General features: G+C 31.4%; 1 protein-coding gene across 1 annotated transcript; it reads left to right on the top strand.

Annotated features, from left to right (window-relative positions):
* The first annotated feature begins 10,190 nt into the window (after positions 1 to 10,190).
* Positions 10,191 to 13,906, top strand: LOC107427097 (probable nucleolar protein 5-1). Its single transcript, XM_016037442.3, has 9 exons — positions 10,191 to 10,447; positions 10,749 to 10,854; positions 11,175 to 11,216; positions 11,459 to 11,641; positions 11,790 to 11,954; positions 12,027 to 12,227; positions 12,554 to 13,051; positions 13,126 to 13,260; positions 13,355 to 13,906. The coding sequence occupies exons 2-9, from the start codon at positions 10,777 to 10,779 to the stop codon at positions 13,745 to 13,747; spliced, it is 1,695 nt and encodes a 564-aa protein (XP_015892928.3). The 5' UTR covers positions 10,191 to 10,447; positions 10,749 to 10,776; the 3' UTR covers positions 13,748 to 13,906.
* The last annotated feature ends 4,285 nt before the right edge of the window (positions 13,907 to 18,191 follow it).

Below are 18,191 nucleotides of genomic sequence, written 5' to 3'. Positions count from 1 at the left end.
ATCCAGATTGATTCATAAATTTAAAAGAGAAGGCAAAATCTAAGGAATTAAGCTGGGAAGAACGAGTCCCTCCATATCATACTTTTTTTTTTTGTAGATTTGCAGATGACATTATGCTTTTCTGCAGAGCAAACAAACAAGAAGTTCAATCCATGACTAAGTGTATGCAGAAGTATTATAAGTGGACAGGGCAGATGGTAAATAATGCGAAGTCGGGTTGTTGTTTCTCGAGGAACATTAATGGTGGTACCATGGTCGTCATCAAAAGTATTCTTAACATCAAAAAGTTGCCCAAGGACTCCAAGTACTTAGGCAACCCCATGTTTCTTTGGTGCAAGTAAAACAAAAGATTTTGAGGAGTTGAGGAGTTGGGTGCAAACCAGACTGCAGAGCTGGAAAGCAGAGCTTCTTTCCCAGGTCGGTCGTTTTGTGCTAGTGAAATCTGTTGTCACTTCTATTCCTATTTACTCAATGTCCAGCTATAAGCTTTCGCGAGATTGGTGCAGAAACATTGACAAACTAGTGAGAAATTTTCTATGGAAAGGAAATGCTTTCCAAACTTATCCCCATCTTTTGGGATAGGATTTGGAAACAAAACTAGCATGAGGTTTAGGCATCAGGAAGATGGAAGAGGTTAACATTCCGTTACTTTATAAACTAAGGTGGGTGTTGGAGAATAACTTCGATCAGCCCTGGATCAAAGCACTCAAAGCCTAGTATTTTTCCAACTCAACCTTCTCAAGAAGCGTGGCCAGGAAATCGTGTTCTCGGCATTGGAAAGGAATTTTATCCACCAAGCCTATACTTTCTAAAAGTATTTGTTTCAGGGTTAGGAAAGGCAATAATATAAACTATTGGGAGGATCCTTGGATCCCAAATAGACCTAATTTTAAACCCACCCCTAATACTAACTTCGAGTTTGGACACTGTGGTATGGTTGATTCCCTAATACTATCGAATGATGATTAGAATTTGGTCATTCTCAACCACCTTTTCGACAAAGATTTAGTCAAGAGCATTACAGAGATTTTTTAGAAAAACCCATCGTTGGAAGACAATATTATTTGGTCAGGAAGCAACCTAGGCAATTTCCAAGTGAAATCAGTCTATAAGCTAATGCACATCTTTTGAAGAGAAGATTCGAAGTGCTGGAAGTTTCTTTGGGCTAGTGACATTCATGACAGGCTCAATTTTTGCTTGTGGAGACTCTCCTCTTGCAGCCTCACAGTGAGATCCATTCTCACTCAATGCAAGTGGACGATTGATAATCCCAAGTGCCCTCATGGTTGTAGCAGTATGGAAGACGAAGTCCATCTTTTCTTCTGTTGTGCAATCTCCCGAGATCCCTTTGGCTTGCATCCCCTTGGAGTATAAGATGGGAGAATTATCAACTTTTGAATCTGGAAAACTATTTAGAGTGGTTAGCGGAACCAGTGGGAAGACTTCCTATCCACCTAATGATGGCAAAAAATTCTTTCTTTTTGCAGTTTTGACCTTGAAAACAACTTGGAATATTTGCGACAAACTAGTATTTGAATGGAGAAGTGTGTGTCTTGCTAGAGTGCTACATAATAGGTTTCAAGAATTCCTGACATGCACGTCTGAAGATAAGGATCACTTTACTATTGCTCCAGCAGCAATGTCTTCATGGTCCATGCCTCCTTGTGGAACAATTAAAATTAATTCAGACGCTTCAATCAAGAATGACATTGCTAGTATTGGTTTAGTCATGAGGAATCACTTAGGAAGAGTTATTAAAGTTTATATGTTCAAGAAAAAAATTGATTGGCCAGAAGCAGTTGAAGCTACAGCCATCCTTAAGGCTATTTCTGTCGCCGCTGAAGAAGGTCTTTCCTTTGTGTGCTGTGAGAGTGATGCGAAAAATATCATTCAAAATCTTATTGATCAAGACAAATTCCCTTGTCACTGGTATACAGTTGGGATCATTAGGAAAATTCTAAATCGGTGTCTCAATTTTCGTTCTATCACTTTTGCTTGGGTCTCAAGGCATAGTAATAGGCTGGCTCATCTAGCCTCTCGTAGGGTTTAGCCCACGATCACAACAGCCTGTTTCTCCTTTTATAATTTCTAAAGATTTCATAGTCACTATGAATTAAGATGAGGCTTGTCTACCATTCCTTGATTCCTAATCAGCATATTTGGATGTTTTCTTGTTTTTCGTTAATATAACTCCCCCTTTTCCATTCATAAAAAAGAAGGACGTAAAATGTCCATGGTTTATGTTCACTTGACATGGTGTGCACGTGATCAATGTAAAGTACAAAGCCTTTATATAGTTTTGAGTGTATTGTTACTGGTATTCTTTTTTTTTTTTTTTTTCTCTAAGTGATTTGAAAGTTCAGTTTGTCCTTAATTGCAAGTTTTTAATAGTTTAGTGGCATAATGGTAAAAGTAGAATGTTATTTGCAAAGTAGCTAAAGTTTATGAGGGGTTAATGTATTTTACTTAAAATTTATTCTTATCAATGTATGTAATATTATTAAATTTTTATCTAACACAATCTTTTTTTTCAGCCACTACAATATTAAAGGGTAATATATATATATATATATTATATGGAAATAAACTCATTCAATGAAATAAGAGGATTGGAAATAAGGGTAAACATATTTAATATAGCAAAATTCAACATTTATAAAAGGGGCTTTTTGTCTACGAACACTTTTCCAAGGGTAAAATTGTAAAAAAAATTCTATTTCCAAAACTTATCATTTTATTCTTTCTTACCCAAAATACCCTCAAAACATTTTTTTTTTTTTTTTGGTTTTTAACAAAAGGGATAGTCTGTTTCAAAAAATGAAATAAAGAGTACAACATCTTAAATTTAGAAGAACAAATTTGATATTTTCTTGGAAGAGGTTTGACAATTTTATACCCCTTAAGAAATGAAGCAGATTGCGCACTTTCATTTGAATCCCAAAAATTTTTAATCTCTCAGAAAAATCTAATAGTCAAGGGTTTTATTTTATTTTATTTTTATCAGAATAAGGTTAAAACTATAAATTTTGAAAATAGTGGTTATTGTCCAATTTTTTTCTTGGAGAAGGGTTCTTAAATCAAATTTCTATTTAAAAAATTAAAATTAAAATAATATGATATTAGCTTTAATGAAATTGATGTTTATTTACCAAGAAAAAAGAGAAGTTAACTAAAGAAAAATGAATATTTTAATAACAAACAATTAGATAAGTTAAATTATAATCTAAATAAAGCTACTATTTTGCTACTTGTCAATCATCAATTGTTAAAGGATAGATTATTGTACAATTGGATTGCAATTTACCAAACATTTAAACTAATTTTTGACTGTTTCACAATCAATTTTTGAAGTTCAAAAAGCAATCCTAAATGGAGCCTTTCCTTCCATAAAAGATAAATAACATATAAACAGTAGTTGACTGCCTTTTTTTTTTTAAAATCCTTAATAAATTGGGGAGAATGATTTTAACACCAGATTTTAAACCTAAAACTAGAGCATTGTCATTAATAGCTATTGTTAATTAGGGTGGTTTAAAGGAATTAAACTAAAATATGAGTATTATCGTTAATTAAGCATTCTCATAATAGTTATAGTAAATTACACTGGCCTTAAGGAACTAGTATGCTGGATGTGGTGAAGGGATAAATATTACTAGCATGGTGAATCTTAAATTATAAGTTTCATCTCATTACTATATATAGGAGTAAGATGTAGTAGGATCATCTCTAAAAGTTGCAGTGGTTAGGAAAAAAAACTGTATATAGTAAGTTACTATAATTTTTTTTTTCTTTGCATTAATTCCTATTTAAGATGTGCAATGTTTATTTTCTTTAATCATAAACTAAAAGAATAAGATAATAATTTCCAAAAATAAAGATAATAATACTTCTGAAAATTTTGTATGATACAAAATTAAAAAGTATAGATGATTAAGTAAAATGGTCAATTTGAAGACAAATGGCCACTAAAAGAATCTAGCACCCAAAACTACGAGACAACAAATAGAATATATTAAAAATCAAATAAAAAGTGTCTTATAGCAAAAAGATAGGAAACAAAATAAACACAAAACATCTATCTCCCAAAGGTCATCCCTATGAGCCAGAATACAATATTATGGAGAATGAAACATCCAGGCAACAGAAAGACTAGAAGTGGCCATCTTGGATAGAACATCTACAACCATGTTTCCTATCCGAAAGATGTGAGAAACTCTAAAAGAAATAGCTTGATGAAGCTAAGACAAATATATGCCATAGGACAGAAAGAGAGCGATAAAGCAAAAGCTTAACCTCATATTTTAAGTTACTTCCCAACCAAATAAACATCTAGCCAAAAAATTTCAATACTTTAAATTTTTAATAACAGCTAATAGATCTGCTTCAAAACCAATGGCGAATTCAATATAAGACCAAAACATCCTTTGACAAAGCCACACGAAGTTCTAGAAACTCTTTCAGCACCTTAAATACCAGGACTCCCCATAGCAATATCATCCATATTAATCTAGAAGCACCTGAACCGTGGGGTTTTCCAAGATACAAGAATAATCTTAAAGGCTTTAGAGAGAATCCCTTTAAACCCTAATTCTCCTCTTAGAATCAATAAATTAGAAATTGAATTGTCTGTATGACCACAATGTATGACATTTGACAATCTAATAGTACAGATCACAAAGACCTAACTACTTTCCACAACAATAAAGAATTCTCGATTCTAGTTTTATTTTGAGCAATTCAAATCACACTAAATCAGGCCATAAGAATAGATTTTTCAATTGAGAACAAAAGGTCAAATTCTAATTTTCAAATTGAAGTGTATAGGTATACTGTAGTTTCTAATCAAAATAATAGGTAAACTATATTTTTGCTATGGTGGACCTGTTGTACCCTAACTCTGGCCATAAGAAAAGCAAATTAACTGATTTTTGAATTGAGAATAAAAGGTCGAATTCTAATTTTTAAATTAAAGTGTATAGGTATACCATAATTTCCACTCAAAATAATAGATAAATTATAGTTTTGCTACGGTGGACCTATTATATGCTAATATACGAAAATTAATACAAGAAAAAAAAACTAAAAAATAGGAGAATGTATATATATATATATATATATATATATATATATATATATACGGGCAGACTTAAATATGGTCTTTAATATCAATTTCTTTTTCTTCTAGTTTCCAAATCGCTTTAAAGGTTGAGATTTATAATTATATTTATTAATCACCATGTCTCGATGGAGTTTACTTAATTTAAATAGGATTTTGATGTATCATTAAACCCATATTATATCACTTTTTAAATTTTAAATTCTAAACTTTAATGTATTCCAAGAATTAATAAAGAAAAATCCAATATTAAAATTATCAAATTGTCCTTATATGAACCCGATTCTCTCTCTCTCTCTCTCTCTCTCTCTCTCTCTCTCTCTCTCTATGTATATATGTATTCATGTAACGGACCCGATTCTCTCTCTCTCTCTCTCTCTCTCTCTCTCTCTCTCTCTCTCTATGTATATATGTATTCATGTAACGGACATAAGAAAGTTTTTATTTCAAAACTTTTCCATTTTTTCTTTTTAATGTTACAATCAAATCTATTTCTAATAGAAAAAAAAAATTATTATGAACAATATTCACCTATAAACAAAAGGGTAATTAATATGAATGTTTATCACCTCCATTTTGTGATAAGAAAAAGGGATCATTTACACTGTATGGGCCACATAATCAAGCAAATCAAACGAAGTTAGAATGAGGGACCACTACAGGGTACACAGAGCAAATTCTAAATTAATTCAAAGTTTAAAGGTATAGGTGTAAAAAAGCCAATTGTTTGTTTATGTCATTTGTTCCATAATCTAATTTTGGTTCAAAATACAATATTTGAAAGCATTCTATATAATAACAAGAAAAAAAAAACTAAAATTTTTTAAACAACGAAATAAACTAAAAATAATTTTTTAGTAATGCAATAAGTATTAAAATATTTTTTTTATATTTATTTACTAAATAATATGTTTTAAAATATTATTAATTGACATATTTATATAATCTAAACATTAATAAATGAATTTTTAAATAAATAAATACATAAAATAGACCAATTTAATATTATCACATTATTTATTAAATAAATTAAGGTGAATATTTCGTTTACATCCTTGAGGTTTGGGGTCAATACAAAAGCATCCTTCAAGTTTTTAACAATAAGGTCAATTTCATATATCTTCCATGAGATTTAACTTAAATACAAATTAATTTCTTTAGTTTTAAAAATATCATCAACTTCCTTTTAAGTTTTAAAATATTGTCATCTGCCTCCCAATTGTTTCATTTATATCATTTGAAATAATATTATCCACACCTCTTTAGGAGTGTTGTAATTTTCAAAATATGAAAGATTAAATTTTAATTAATACAAACTTCATAGGATTTAGATGTAATATTCCTTTAATAATATCATTTACATCTCTTGAATGAATTAAATTACTTTTATAATTATGCTAAAGTTAAAAACTTTCCAAATTTATTTTATCTATTTATTTTTTGTAATAATTAATTTGAGAACCTCTGAGTTTTTTTTTTTTTTCCTATAGTTTTAATTTACTTTTATTTAAACTATGTGTAACTTTTCCTTTTTATAAAAGAAGTATATCATAATTTTAATTACATAATTTCTTTAAGTTACATATTTGATAAATATATTTGAAAATTATAATATATTTAGTTGAATATATTTTGACAAATTATAATACATTATAATACATTTAGTAAAATATATTTGACAAATTATCACGGTTAAAAAAGCTTATCTGATTAAAATCACCACATAATTTTTTTTAAATAAAAAATTATCATTTAATTTGAATAAAATTAATTAAAATATCGATTGACAAAATTTTGAAATCTTCAAATTAATTATTGTAAAAAAGAAAAAAATAAATGAAAGGAATTTTAATAGTAATTTAACTTTTGTAAGGGTATAATGGTAATTTAGTCTTCCCCAAGGAGTGTGATGATATTGTTAGAAACCTAAGAAGATGGTTTATATTTATTCCAAATCTCATAAATGTAAATAGAATATTTCGATAATTTTATTATTATTATTATGTTTTATGTAATTTTTTATTTTTTATACAGATACAAGCAATGGGTTCTCCTTCTAACATTATTTATTTTTTTGTTTTTTGAGGGGTTCTTTTTTTAACTTGATCACTAGATTATTTTTCCTTACATCAAAACTGGGAAGAAAAAATAAAATTAAACAAATATTTAATTGTAAATTCATATTCAATGGTAAAATTAAAACCAAGTTCTTCCAAGAGGTTTCTTTTTTTTTTTTTTTTTTTTTGGGTAAATGTCCATAATCTAGAGTTGTAATTAGATTTTTAGGCAAACTTTTTCATAAATATAAAAAGATTATAAAAGTTGACTTGAATGGACCAAATGATTTATAATATCAAAAACATTGTAGACAAACCACCTATTCTTTACAAGGATGGCAATTTACTCTACTATTTTCTATCCTTGTGAGAACCCACTCCTAATTGGATAGGGATTCCCTAATTAAAAGGGAAATCAGGTCAAGAATAGGGCAAAAATCCATACCTCGGTCAGAGTAGGTGTAGGCACAAGAATTATATTCCCTGCCTTAAATATATATTATTAATAAAATATATATTTTTAATACTTAAATTTAAGGGTTAATTACACTTAGAACCCTCGAGATTTCTCTTAATTACAACTGGGTACTTTCCATGTTTTTATAATAACATTGCACTCCCTCGAGGTTTTACTTAATTATAATCAGATACGTTTATATTTCCATAATTACATTGTATACCTTCGAAGTTTTTCCCTTAATTATATCCAAGTACCTTCATGTTTCCATAATTACATCCGCCTCCCATCTGACAAAGTTTCATTCATAAAATTGTACTCTCTCTCTCTCTCTTATGTGGCAGTTAAAATTTTATTCATTGTCCTTTGTAAATATTAATTAAACGTGGATTCTGATTGATTTAAAAAATAAAATTTTTAAAAAATAAATTTTTTTTTAATTTGAAAAGGTTGAAGCCCAACAGATAGTAACTTATTTGGCTATTCATTTTCAAAAATAAGTTTTGAACACAAATTTAAAAAGAAAATAATAATTAGAAAACATAAAAATTATATTTTAAACATTCCAAAGAGTGCCGCTAAAAATTGGTAGTTATTCTTGTACTTACTATCCATTGGATTTCAACTTTTCAAATTAAAAAAAATTTATTTTTCAAATCAATCAAAATCCACATTTAATTAACATATACAACGGACAATTAATAAAAATTTAATTAGCACATAAAAAAAAGAGTACATTTTTATGAATAAAGTTGAATGTAATTATGAAAACATGAAGGTATTCGCTTATAATTAAGGAAAAAACTTCGAGGGTGTGCAATGTAATTATGGAAATATAAAAGTATCTAATTGTAATTAAGAAAAATTTCGAAGATGTACAATATAATTATAGAAACATGAAAGGTTCCCAGTTGTAATTAAAAAAAATTTCAAAAGTGCTCAATGTAATTAATCCTAAATCTAATTATATTAATAAATATGAATATATTTTATGAATATGTAATATATTTATACATATATATTGTTAAAAATATTTATTATTATTATTATTATTACGGCGGGAAACATGGAATCTCATTCTGTTTCGTTTCTTTAGAAGAGAATGCCTATCCCGATCGCGAATTGAGAGTAAAAGGTGGGGCTGGAGTTAATTTTAGGGGGTGGGGCGGGAAGCGGGAAAGGTCACCCTCATCTCATCCCACACTATTATCATTCCTAATTCTCTACTCTTCATCCAGCCTTACACAATCTCTATTCTTCCTACATTCTTCCTCTTTCTTTCTTTCATAGTAAACAATTTTCAAACTCAAACAATTTTGAATCATTTTAATTGTTTCTGTCCTTCGCTTATAGGAATTAAGGTTCGTGCTTTAGTTATCACATTGATTTCAGTACGGTTAGCCCCCTCTCTTCCAGATCTGTTGTCATTCCTAATTCTCTACTCTTCATCCAACCTTACACAGTCTCTATTCTTCCTACATTTATTCCTTTTTTTTTTTCTTTCGCAGTAAACAATTTTCAAACTTAAACAAGTTTGAATCCTTTTAATTGTTTCTATTCTTCGCTTTTAGGAATTAAGGTTCATGCTTTAGTTATCACATTGATTTCAATAACTTACTTCTAAACATTTGTGTTAATCAATTTTGATCTATGCCCCCTTAATGAATTGAATGGTCCTTCGACCTTCATTTGATTCCTTGGCATAGATCTTATAAAACCTGCCTACTAATATCCTTTTCCTTCACTACTAGGAGAGTTTGCAATTTATATCAACATCGGATCATATTGTATTAATTTGTTATAATGGATATCATTTGAATGCAATTTTGTTTTAAAATTGATGGTGGTATTGAGAATTAAACATGACAAAAGTGTGAAAGATCCAACATTTGTTTTAATATTTTAAATTTTTATCATTAGTTTTGCTATTATCAATTTTTTAATTCTATATATATAAAATATAAATATATATATATATATATATACACACACGTGTATATATATATATTTTAATAATTTTGTAGATGATGGAATTGACTGTGTACGGTGGAGAGTGGATTATGAATGAAATTAGAATTTCCATATACAAGAATAGTCAATCAAAAATTATGAAAAAATCGAAATGATACTTTTGATGAACTTTAAAGTATGGTCAACGACCAGTATGTAGAAAAAAGTATATGAACAATATATGGTTTCTCCATCATCTGTGCTTGAGGTTTCATTCCACACCTTTGAGTGAAAAAATTTCTGCTCTACTAGATTTTATTTTTTTATTTCAAAAATAAAAAAAGTTTAGATTTTTAGAAATGTATTGGATTAGAAATTTAATGGATTTTTAAAAAGTTAATTTATTTGATGGAATTTATGAATTTGTTTTTGGTAAAATTCATAGATTTATTTATATTTTATTTTAAAAAATGGGTGTTAAGGTCCATTTACCTTTAAAAAGATTTGAATATTTCTATTAAATGGTTATTTAAAAACAAAAAAATTTCCTCCAAATTACCCAAATGCCAATAATTTTTTAATTTTCTTTTTCTTTTTATCTCCCTTCTAATCAATGGATCTAAAGCTAAAACCCTACGTCAGAAGGCTCTTAAGGCAAAAACCCTAAAAAATTAAAAATCCTCTATGTAGAAAGCCTCCATTCTCTCTGTTCCTCCCTATCTTTCTCTCACTCCCTCTGCGCTGGTGTCCCTCCGGGCGACGATTTGTCTTTATCTGCTCGTCGCCGGTAGGTGCTATCTCACGCCGATTTGTGTTGCCTCTCTGCGGCTGTGGGAAAATCAACCTCTGGTCATCTTCTTCCAATCAGTAAGCTTCCAAGAATATTTTCTTTGCATAGAATATATATATGCACACTTAGTTTTTTTTTTTTTTTTTTGTCTTTTTTTTGAGAAATTTATGCATTAGTCTCTGGTAAAGGGTGGGAAAAAAATTGAAAAAGTACAGAAAAATGTACTAAAAAATGTACTAAAAATCCAATTTTTCATTAGTATTTTGCGGTTTCTGTGGATGTGACTCTACACAATAAATGAAGGGTTTTGTGGAATAGTTGAATGGGATTTAAGTGAATGTAGTATTTGTGTGATTTAAGTGTTATTTATTTTTGCAGGTGTTTTGTTTTGCGGAGCTGGAGAGAAATGCTTCTGTTGTTTGAGACTCCTGCTGGTTTTGCATTATTTAAAGTATTGAATGAAGGGAAGCTGTCCAATGTTGAGGTTTTAATCTTCTGCAAACTTTTACTATGATTTTTTAATATCCTTAGTTTCTGAGAAAAGTGAAGAGAAATATGACAAAATAATTGTTTTCAGTTTATACAAATTCAGTTTCAAGATGCAAAAACTGAATATTTTTCTGAAAACTTCTGCTTTGTTAGGTTCCAGTGATGATAAGTATATGCTTTATTCTCTTGTCCCTAAACTTCTTAGTAATTGAATGGAACAGTCAGGATATTCTCTTTTAGCTTAGTATAGTGTTTAAATCTTTTATAGCCTTTTTTCTTTTTTGCTTTTTGGTTTACACATAATTTATGCTGCAGGACTTGTGGAAGGAGTTTTCCAGTTCTGAGTCAGCCAGAAAGGTAATCTCTCTCTCTCTCTCTCTCTCACAGACACACACACACAGAGATACAATCTTATGCTATGCCTTTCAAATGGTAATTCCATCTAGTTTTTGTTTTCTATTTGTTTTGCTTTAGTGGTCCAAGTGTTGTGTTGATGTTAGTATAAGTTCTGCAAGCATATTTGCAGTTCTAAATTTACCAAAAAAGAAAAAGAAAAAAATAGCAGTTCTAAGACCTATTGCTTTTGGTATCAACATTAGGTGGTAAAGCTGAAAGCTTTTTCCAAGTTTGAAAATACATCAGAAGCCTTGGAAGCTGCAACCCTTTTGATTGACAGCAAACCAAGTAAGGGTTTACGTAAGTTCTTGCATCTACACTGTAAAGATGGTGAGAAATTAGCTGTGGCAGATTCAAAGCTTGGAAACATCATCAAGGAGAAACTGGTCTGCTATTAATCTGATGTTTAAAAACTTAATTTCTAGTTTTGCATTATTCTGCCCTTTTTATTTATTGAAGGTGAATTAGTCTTCTGCAACTGGTCCACTTTACTTTATTTTCATTTATTAAAGTCAGGGCATTTAATGTTTGCAGAAAATAGACTGTATCCACGACAATGCTGTTATGGAACTGATGAGAGGAGTGAGAAATCAGTTGACTGAACTCATTTCAGGTCTAGCAGTTCAAGATTTGGCTCCAATGAGCTTGGGCTTATCTCATAGCCTATCTAGATACAAGCTCAAGTTCAGTGCTGATAAGGTGTGTCTTTCTATTATTATGTCTGATAACCTCTGAATCTTCAAATAAGATATTCTATATTTCTGTTTTTAGGTTGATACAATGATCATTCAAGCCATTGGTTTGCTTGATGATCTTGATAAAGAGCTGAACACATATGCAATGAGAGTTCGAGAATGGTATGGTTGGCATTTTCCAGAGCTTGCTAAGATTGTACAGGACAACATCCTTTATGCCAAGACAGTGAAGCTGATGGGTAACCGTACAAATGCTGCAAAGCTTGATTTCTCTGAGGTAGATTTGATGATTTTGCGTCCTATTTATTTTTTTTGTGCTTGTCTAATATGAATTTCCCTTTGTATTGTTAGAAAATCTAATGTATTTAGTGTCATTCTTCTGTCTTATCTTCATTTACATGGCTAACTTAAGCATTTTGATACTGTCTTGATTGTGTCGAACATCATTCTTTAGTGAGTGGACATTAAAAGGATGAAATTTTTGATCCCTGTGCTGGGTGAAACAGCAACGTTAATTCCATGTGCGATCAAGTAATCAGTTTTCCTGAAGATGGAGATAAGGCTAATTAATCTGTACCTGTCTTCTCATTGATTAAATACCAGATTTTACCAGAGGAGGTTGAGACAGAATTGAAAGAAGCAGCTATGATATCCATGGGAACTGAAGTTAGTGACCTTGATTTGATTAACATCAAAGAACTCTGTGATCAAGTACTCTCTCTTGCAGAGTACAGAGCTCAACTTTATGATTACCTAAAAAGCAGAATGAACACCATTGCCCCGAATTTGACTGCTCTTGTTGGAGAGCTTGTTGGTGCTCGCCTCATTGCTCATGGTGGTAGCTTGTTGAACCTTGCTAAGCAGCCTGGAAGCACAGTTCAAATTCTTGGTGCTGAAAAGGCTCTCTTTAGAGCTCTGAAGACCAAGCATGCCACTCCTAAATATGGGCTTATCTACCATGCATCCTTGATTGGTCAGGCAGCCCCCAAGCTGAAGGGAAAAATTTCACGATCACTTGCTGCAAAAGCTGCATTGGCAATTAGATGTGATGCTCTTGGAGATATCCAAGATAACTCTATGGGACTAGAGAATCGAGCCAAGGTAGAATATTTACCACCTTCTGATTTGGTTGTTATTACTGAAAGTTTTGTTTACAGTAACTGCTATTTGTGCAGCTCGAGGCACGGTTAAGGAATCTTGAGGGCAGAGAATTGGGTCATTATGCTGGATCAGTTAAAGGCAAACCTAAGATAGAAGTATATGACAAAGATCGAAAGAAGGGAGCTGGGGCATTCATAACTGCTGCCAAGGCAAGATATTTGCTTTTTATGTTTTTGGTTAGTTTTGCCTCTTCTGTTCATTTATTATGAATAAATAAATAATATGCATTTCTGTTCCATGCAGACCTATAATGCTGCAGCAGACTCTTTACTAGCGCAAACAACAAAGACTAATGTTGAGAAGCAAGAAGAAACAGTTACAAAGAAGAACACTGAAACCGTAGAGGAGGCTCCGGCTAGTGGTGAAGATCAAAAAGAGAAGAAGAGAAAGACGAAGAAGGCTGATGACAATGATGCAGTTGTGCCTGATTCAAATGCCAGTGCACAAGCAGAAGATGAAGAGGTCACAAAGAAGAAGAAGAAAAAACATTCAGCCGAGGATGTTGAGGCAAAGGACAATGTTAAAAATGGTGAAGTGGCAGAAAAGAAAAAAAAGAAAAGAAAACATGCTGAAAATGAAGAATCTGAAGTACCCGTTAAGAAAGAGAGGAAGAAGAAGAAGAAAAGCGAGTATTAAGATTTTTGGGAAAAAGCTGTAATATGATTGGCAACCCAACAATTTTTGGTTTTGTTTAGGCTGTATTAGGTATTTCTATATGTAAAATTTGGTTCTTTGAAGCTATTTGCGATAGTAATGCTCATGGAAGGGGACAGGCCCATAAGCTGTTGCATATTATTTCTCTCCTTTAAATCCATTTTGAAAATTTAAATTCTTGCCCTATTTTTCTCGTTTATGCATGGTGGGTGTTTGTTTTTTTTGATCATTTTGGATTTTGAATCGGGTTTTTTTTTTGAAAAATAACCACTGTCCACCAAAACTTAAAAAATAACAATTTTTTTTTTTTCTTTTTTTGGTTTTTATCTCTACTTTCCCTGTCCTTTTCAAAACACAGCCTGAGGCTTTTCTTTTCTACTTTCCCTTTTGAAAAACACCATTGCCGTCATCACCAAGAGCCAGTCATCGCTGCAACCACCTATTCCTTCTGCGAGGGCAGTGTAAGTTTGTTTACTTAATGAAATTTTGAATTTTGTTTCTTTCAAAGTGTCCAATTTCTGCAGTATCTCTCATGGCTTTTTTGGGGATGAACTTGTATCTATTGGAATAGTTTGGTTTCATGCATTTTAATCGATTTCAGAGCTTTGATTCTTGGGATATGAAATGTTTATGCTTGTATTCCTTGGCTTATATAGTAGCAACAATAAGGTCACTCTTGGTTTTAGCTAGACAATTTTGGTACCCAGCACTTGGCTTGATCATGCAATTTGGACTGGCCGTTTGGTTAGCTCGGAATCGAGCAATTGGCAATGGAGCAAGTCCTGCAAAGTCAGTGATAACGGTGGCGATGACGGTGATGATATAGGCCATGGTGAGAAAAGTTGCAGGTCCAGCTCTCAATTCCTTTATGAAGCAGCTCTTTCTTGCTTCTAATTTGAAGTACCTCCCACTAAAGCTCTTTGACACTGCACCATTTAAGCCTCTCTCCATTTTGCTCAATGACTCTCCAAACTTTCTACATAACCCGACTCCCATTTTTGCATAGAGCTTTCCACTCATTATTTTTTTTATTTTTATTTTTATTTTTGGATATGAAATGTTTATGCTTGTATTCCTTGGTTTATTTGAAAAGTTCCTACCTTTGTTGGAAAATTTTGATTTTGGAAGGGAAGTTGTTATACCTTTGTGGGTCTTGATGAAAAGAGTACTATTTGTTGAGCATATTAATTGGTTAAGCTTATGAATTATCACCTCTTTATATTTATTGGCCCATATGCGTTTGTTGAATTTGATGCGTATAAGTTACTTCGCTGAATCTTGTAAGAATATTTTATATAGTTCTATATCAATTATATTTCTCCAAGTTAGATGCATTGATAAGTTAGAATTATTGATAGAAATTATATATTTTAAAACCTATCCATTGTACAAGCATAAAATTAACTTATCTTAGTTCAAGCCCTCTCTCTCACACAGAGACACACACAGATAGAGAGAGAGAGAGAGAGAGAGAGAGAGAGAGAGAGAGAGAGAGAGAGAGATGCATTGGTGATGATTTGTCTTTCATTAATGTAACTTGTTTCTCTGAACAAAACAGATGATATTATGCAAGTTAATGTTGCATTATTGTAAATTGCTCATCTTTGAACCTTTATTTGTTCTGCATTATAAGGATTATGAGTTTGTTGATAATTTTTAGAATGAATTATTTTAGAACGTGACTCATCTGTTTGTAAATTGCTCAATTTTAAACCTTTGTCAATATGAGCCACGCTGATGATAATGTATTATTTGGTGTGGCGACAATGTTTATCTTGTATGGTAAGAGAGTGAAATTATATCTTATAGGAAGCCGCTTTTTGTTGAATTGAACGTGAAACTTAAATGTGAGACCATAATGTTTGAGGATTGTTGGAACCATAGGTTATCCTTAGGAAGCAATGTCACATATAATTTTTTTATTTCTTTGGGGATAAAAATATAGCTATTTATGATATAAATTATACATAAAACTCAAAAGAGGATGAAACCTATGATTGGTATGTTCAATAATATAAAATGTACAATAATGTATAAAAGAGCTTGTAGCTTTTTAGGTTTGCATCTTATAAAGAGCTTGTAGCTTTTAAATCCACAACATGTTTTAGTTCTAAAACTTTCTTTGACATTTTTATTAGAATTTATTTTTACAAAAACCCTTTAGGTCCAGCTCATTTCCAACATTTGGAATTTTACATTTGTTGGAAAAATTTTCCTCCAATCGAAAAAAAAGTTTTCTCCTAGCAGAAAAGGTTTTTTGTTGTCAGAAAAAATTTCCTCCAGTTGGAAATTCATTTCCAATAGAGGAATAAACATTTTCTATAGCATGGATTTTTCCCTAAACTTTCAAATAGTTTGGTGGAAATTTTTCTAGAGTTTCCCTTTTTCCCATTTTTTCCGGTCCTTTCAATTTGTTTAATAATTAAGTATATCTCATGATTTATTAGCTGTATTTGTTTTTCAGATAAATGGATTTAAAAGAGCAACCAATATTTATTCGAAGGTTTTGGGACTCAGAGATATCTAGGATGAAGTTGAATTATAGGTCGAACTTCTGGAAAACTTTATCAGATATTAAGTTCAAGCTTACTCCGGCTAAAAAAAAAAAGCTTGAGGATAGTTTTTTGGCCACTTGTTGAAGGCCAATGAGATACAGTTCAGTGGCCACATTGTAAATAACATGTTATATAGGCACTGTATTTGTGATTACAAGGATGCTATGGTGTTTAATTTTGAAGGTTCTGGTGCTAGATTTACTCACAGAGAGTTCGCAATAATTATAGATCTAAAGTTTGGTTATGAACCCAATATGCGAGTTAACCACTCTATGTGTTTTAGTGACACATATTTTGGAGGAAAGCAAAAAGTTACAAATTGGCAGATAGTTGAAGCTTTCATAATTGCAAAATGTAAAGATGACGATGAACAAAACGATAATAGGTTGAAGTTGGCTTTATTGTATTTCCTTAAGATAGTGCTGCTTGGTAAGGAAAGCATGGCTACCGTGTCCCATAAGCATTTGGAAATGGTGAATGATTTAGAATTCTTCAACAAATATCCATGGGGTACTTTTGTTGGGGTGAGAAGGTTATGACCAAGAGCAAGCTAGCTTGAAGTGTTAGCAACAAGTAAGCTCTTGGTGATGCTCTTGGGAATGGTTGTGTGTGAGTTGTGTTTTTAGGTTTTGGTTATGGTGTTTTCTGGTTTTTAGGGTTCCTAAAGTGTTCTAAGGTGTTGAAGAAGAGATAAGAAGAAGGGGACCACGTTGCTTTTGAAAAATGAGGCTTAGATGTGTAGCCATTTCATTCATTTTACAATATAAGCTTGAAATTACAACTAGTTCACACATGCCAAGCATGTGAGCTTACAAAATGAGTAAAGTATTTGAAATTTAAAAAGTAAAATGGTCAACACCTAACTTTTCATACACAAAAGAGTCAAAAACCAGCTGCAACATGTCTATTCCAAATATAGTAAAAACTGGCACATGGTTTTGAACTAAGTTCCTATTGTTTAACTAGTTTGGGTAAACAACCAAACTAGCTTCACCTACTTAGTTCCCCTTTGTATCTGCTTATGAAACTTGGTTTGAAGCATCCTTGGTCATCAATAAATATTGTTCCAAGATCTAGAAAAGTTCTGGAACCGGATCATGGGCCAAACAGCTCCAAAACTGACCCATACTCTGCATACTGGGCCCATTAGATACAGCAATCTGTTTGGAATAGAAAATGGACTTTCCCATGTCCTTTTGACCTGCAATTTGAACCATAGTCTTCTATATATGTCTGTAGACATCCCTCAAAATTTCAGCCCAAAAATCCATTTGCAACCTGAGATATAAGATAAATAGTAGAACTATGTTGCTGTAAATTATGAATCCAGCACCATAGGCATTTCAAGCATAACATTCCTACTCTTTTGTGCATAATTTTGCCTATACTTTTGCATACATAACTTAGGCACAAAACATTATCAAAATATACCTTGCATAAATTAAAACATACAAAAAAAATATATATATATATATAAACTCATAAAAGGAAAGGATTTGATACCAAGGTGTGCATGCTAGCCGGTGACATGCACCATCAAGTGGCAAAATTGCCACACGTCAACAACTTTATCGTACATAACCACCATCAAATTACTAAAAAATGCTTTCAAGCACAGGGACTTTATGGCAGTTAAAAGTCGAAAACACATAGTATTTATGGGTTTCCATTAGCTTTTATGGTAAGTTTATACGACTATAAATTAAAGTTTATTTGATAATAGTATATATTTAATTATTTATTCATTTATTTATTTATTGTTTGACAGATTTGGGAGACTGTTCATTTGTTAGCTGAAACTACTGGAAATAAGATGCTGGACATGTTATTTCCTTGGATTCTCAACTGGCATATTTCACAAGTACCAAGGT

This window comes from Ziziphus jujuba, chromosome 9 (genome assembly GCF_031755915.1).
Source record: "Ziziphus jujuba cultivar Dongzao chromosome 9, ASM3175591v1".
In the NCBI taxonomy this organism is placed as follows: Eukaryota; Viridiplantae; Streptophyta; class Magnoliopsida; order Rosales; family Rhamnaceae; genus Ziziphus; species Ziziphus jujuba.
The sequence above is the reverse complement of the archived record's forward strand: the minus strand, read 5'-3'. Positions and strand labels throughout refer to the sequence as shown.

Excerpts from the sequence above, each read along its gene's own strand:
- LOC107427097 (XM_016037442.3), top strand. The coding sequence starts at position 10,777 with ATGCTTCTGTTGTTTGAGACTCCTGCTGGTTTTGCATTATTTAAAGTA. Across the intron at positions 11,217-11,458 it reads GTTCTGAGTCAGCCAGAAAG|GTGGTAAAGCTGAAAGCTTT; the intron begins GTAATCTCTCTC and ends TATCAACATTAG. Across the intron at positions 11,642-11,789 it reads ACATCATCAAGGAGAAACTG|AAAATAGACTGTATCCACGA; the intron begins GTCTGCTATTAA and ends TAATGTTTGCAG.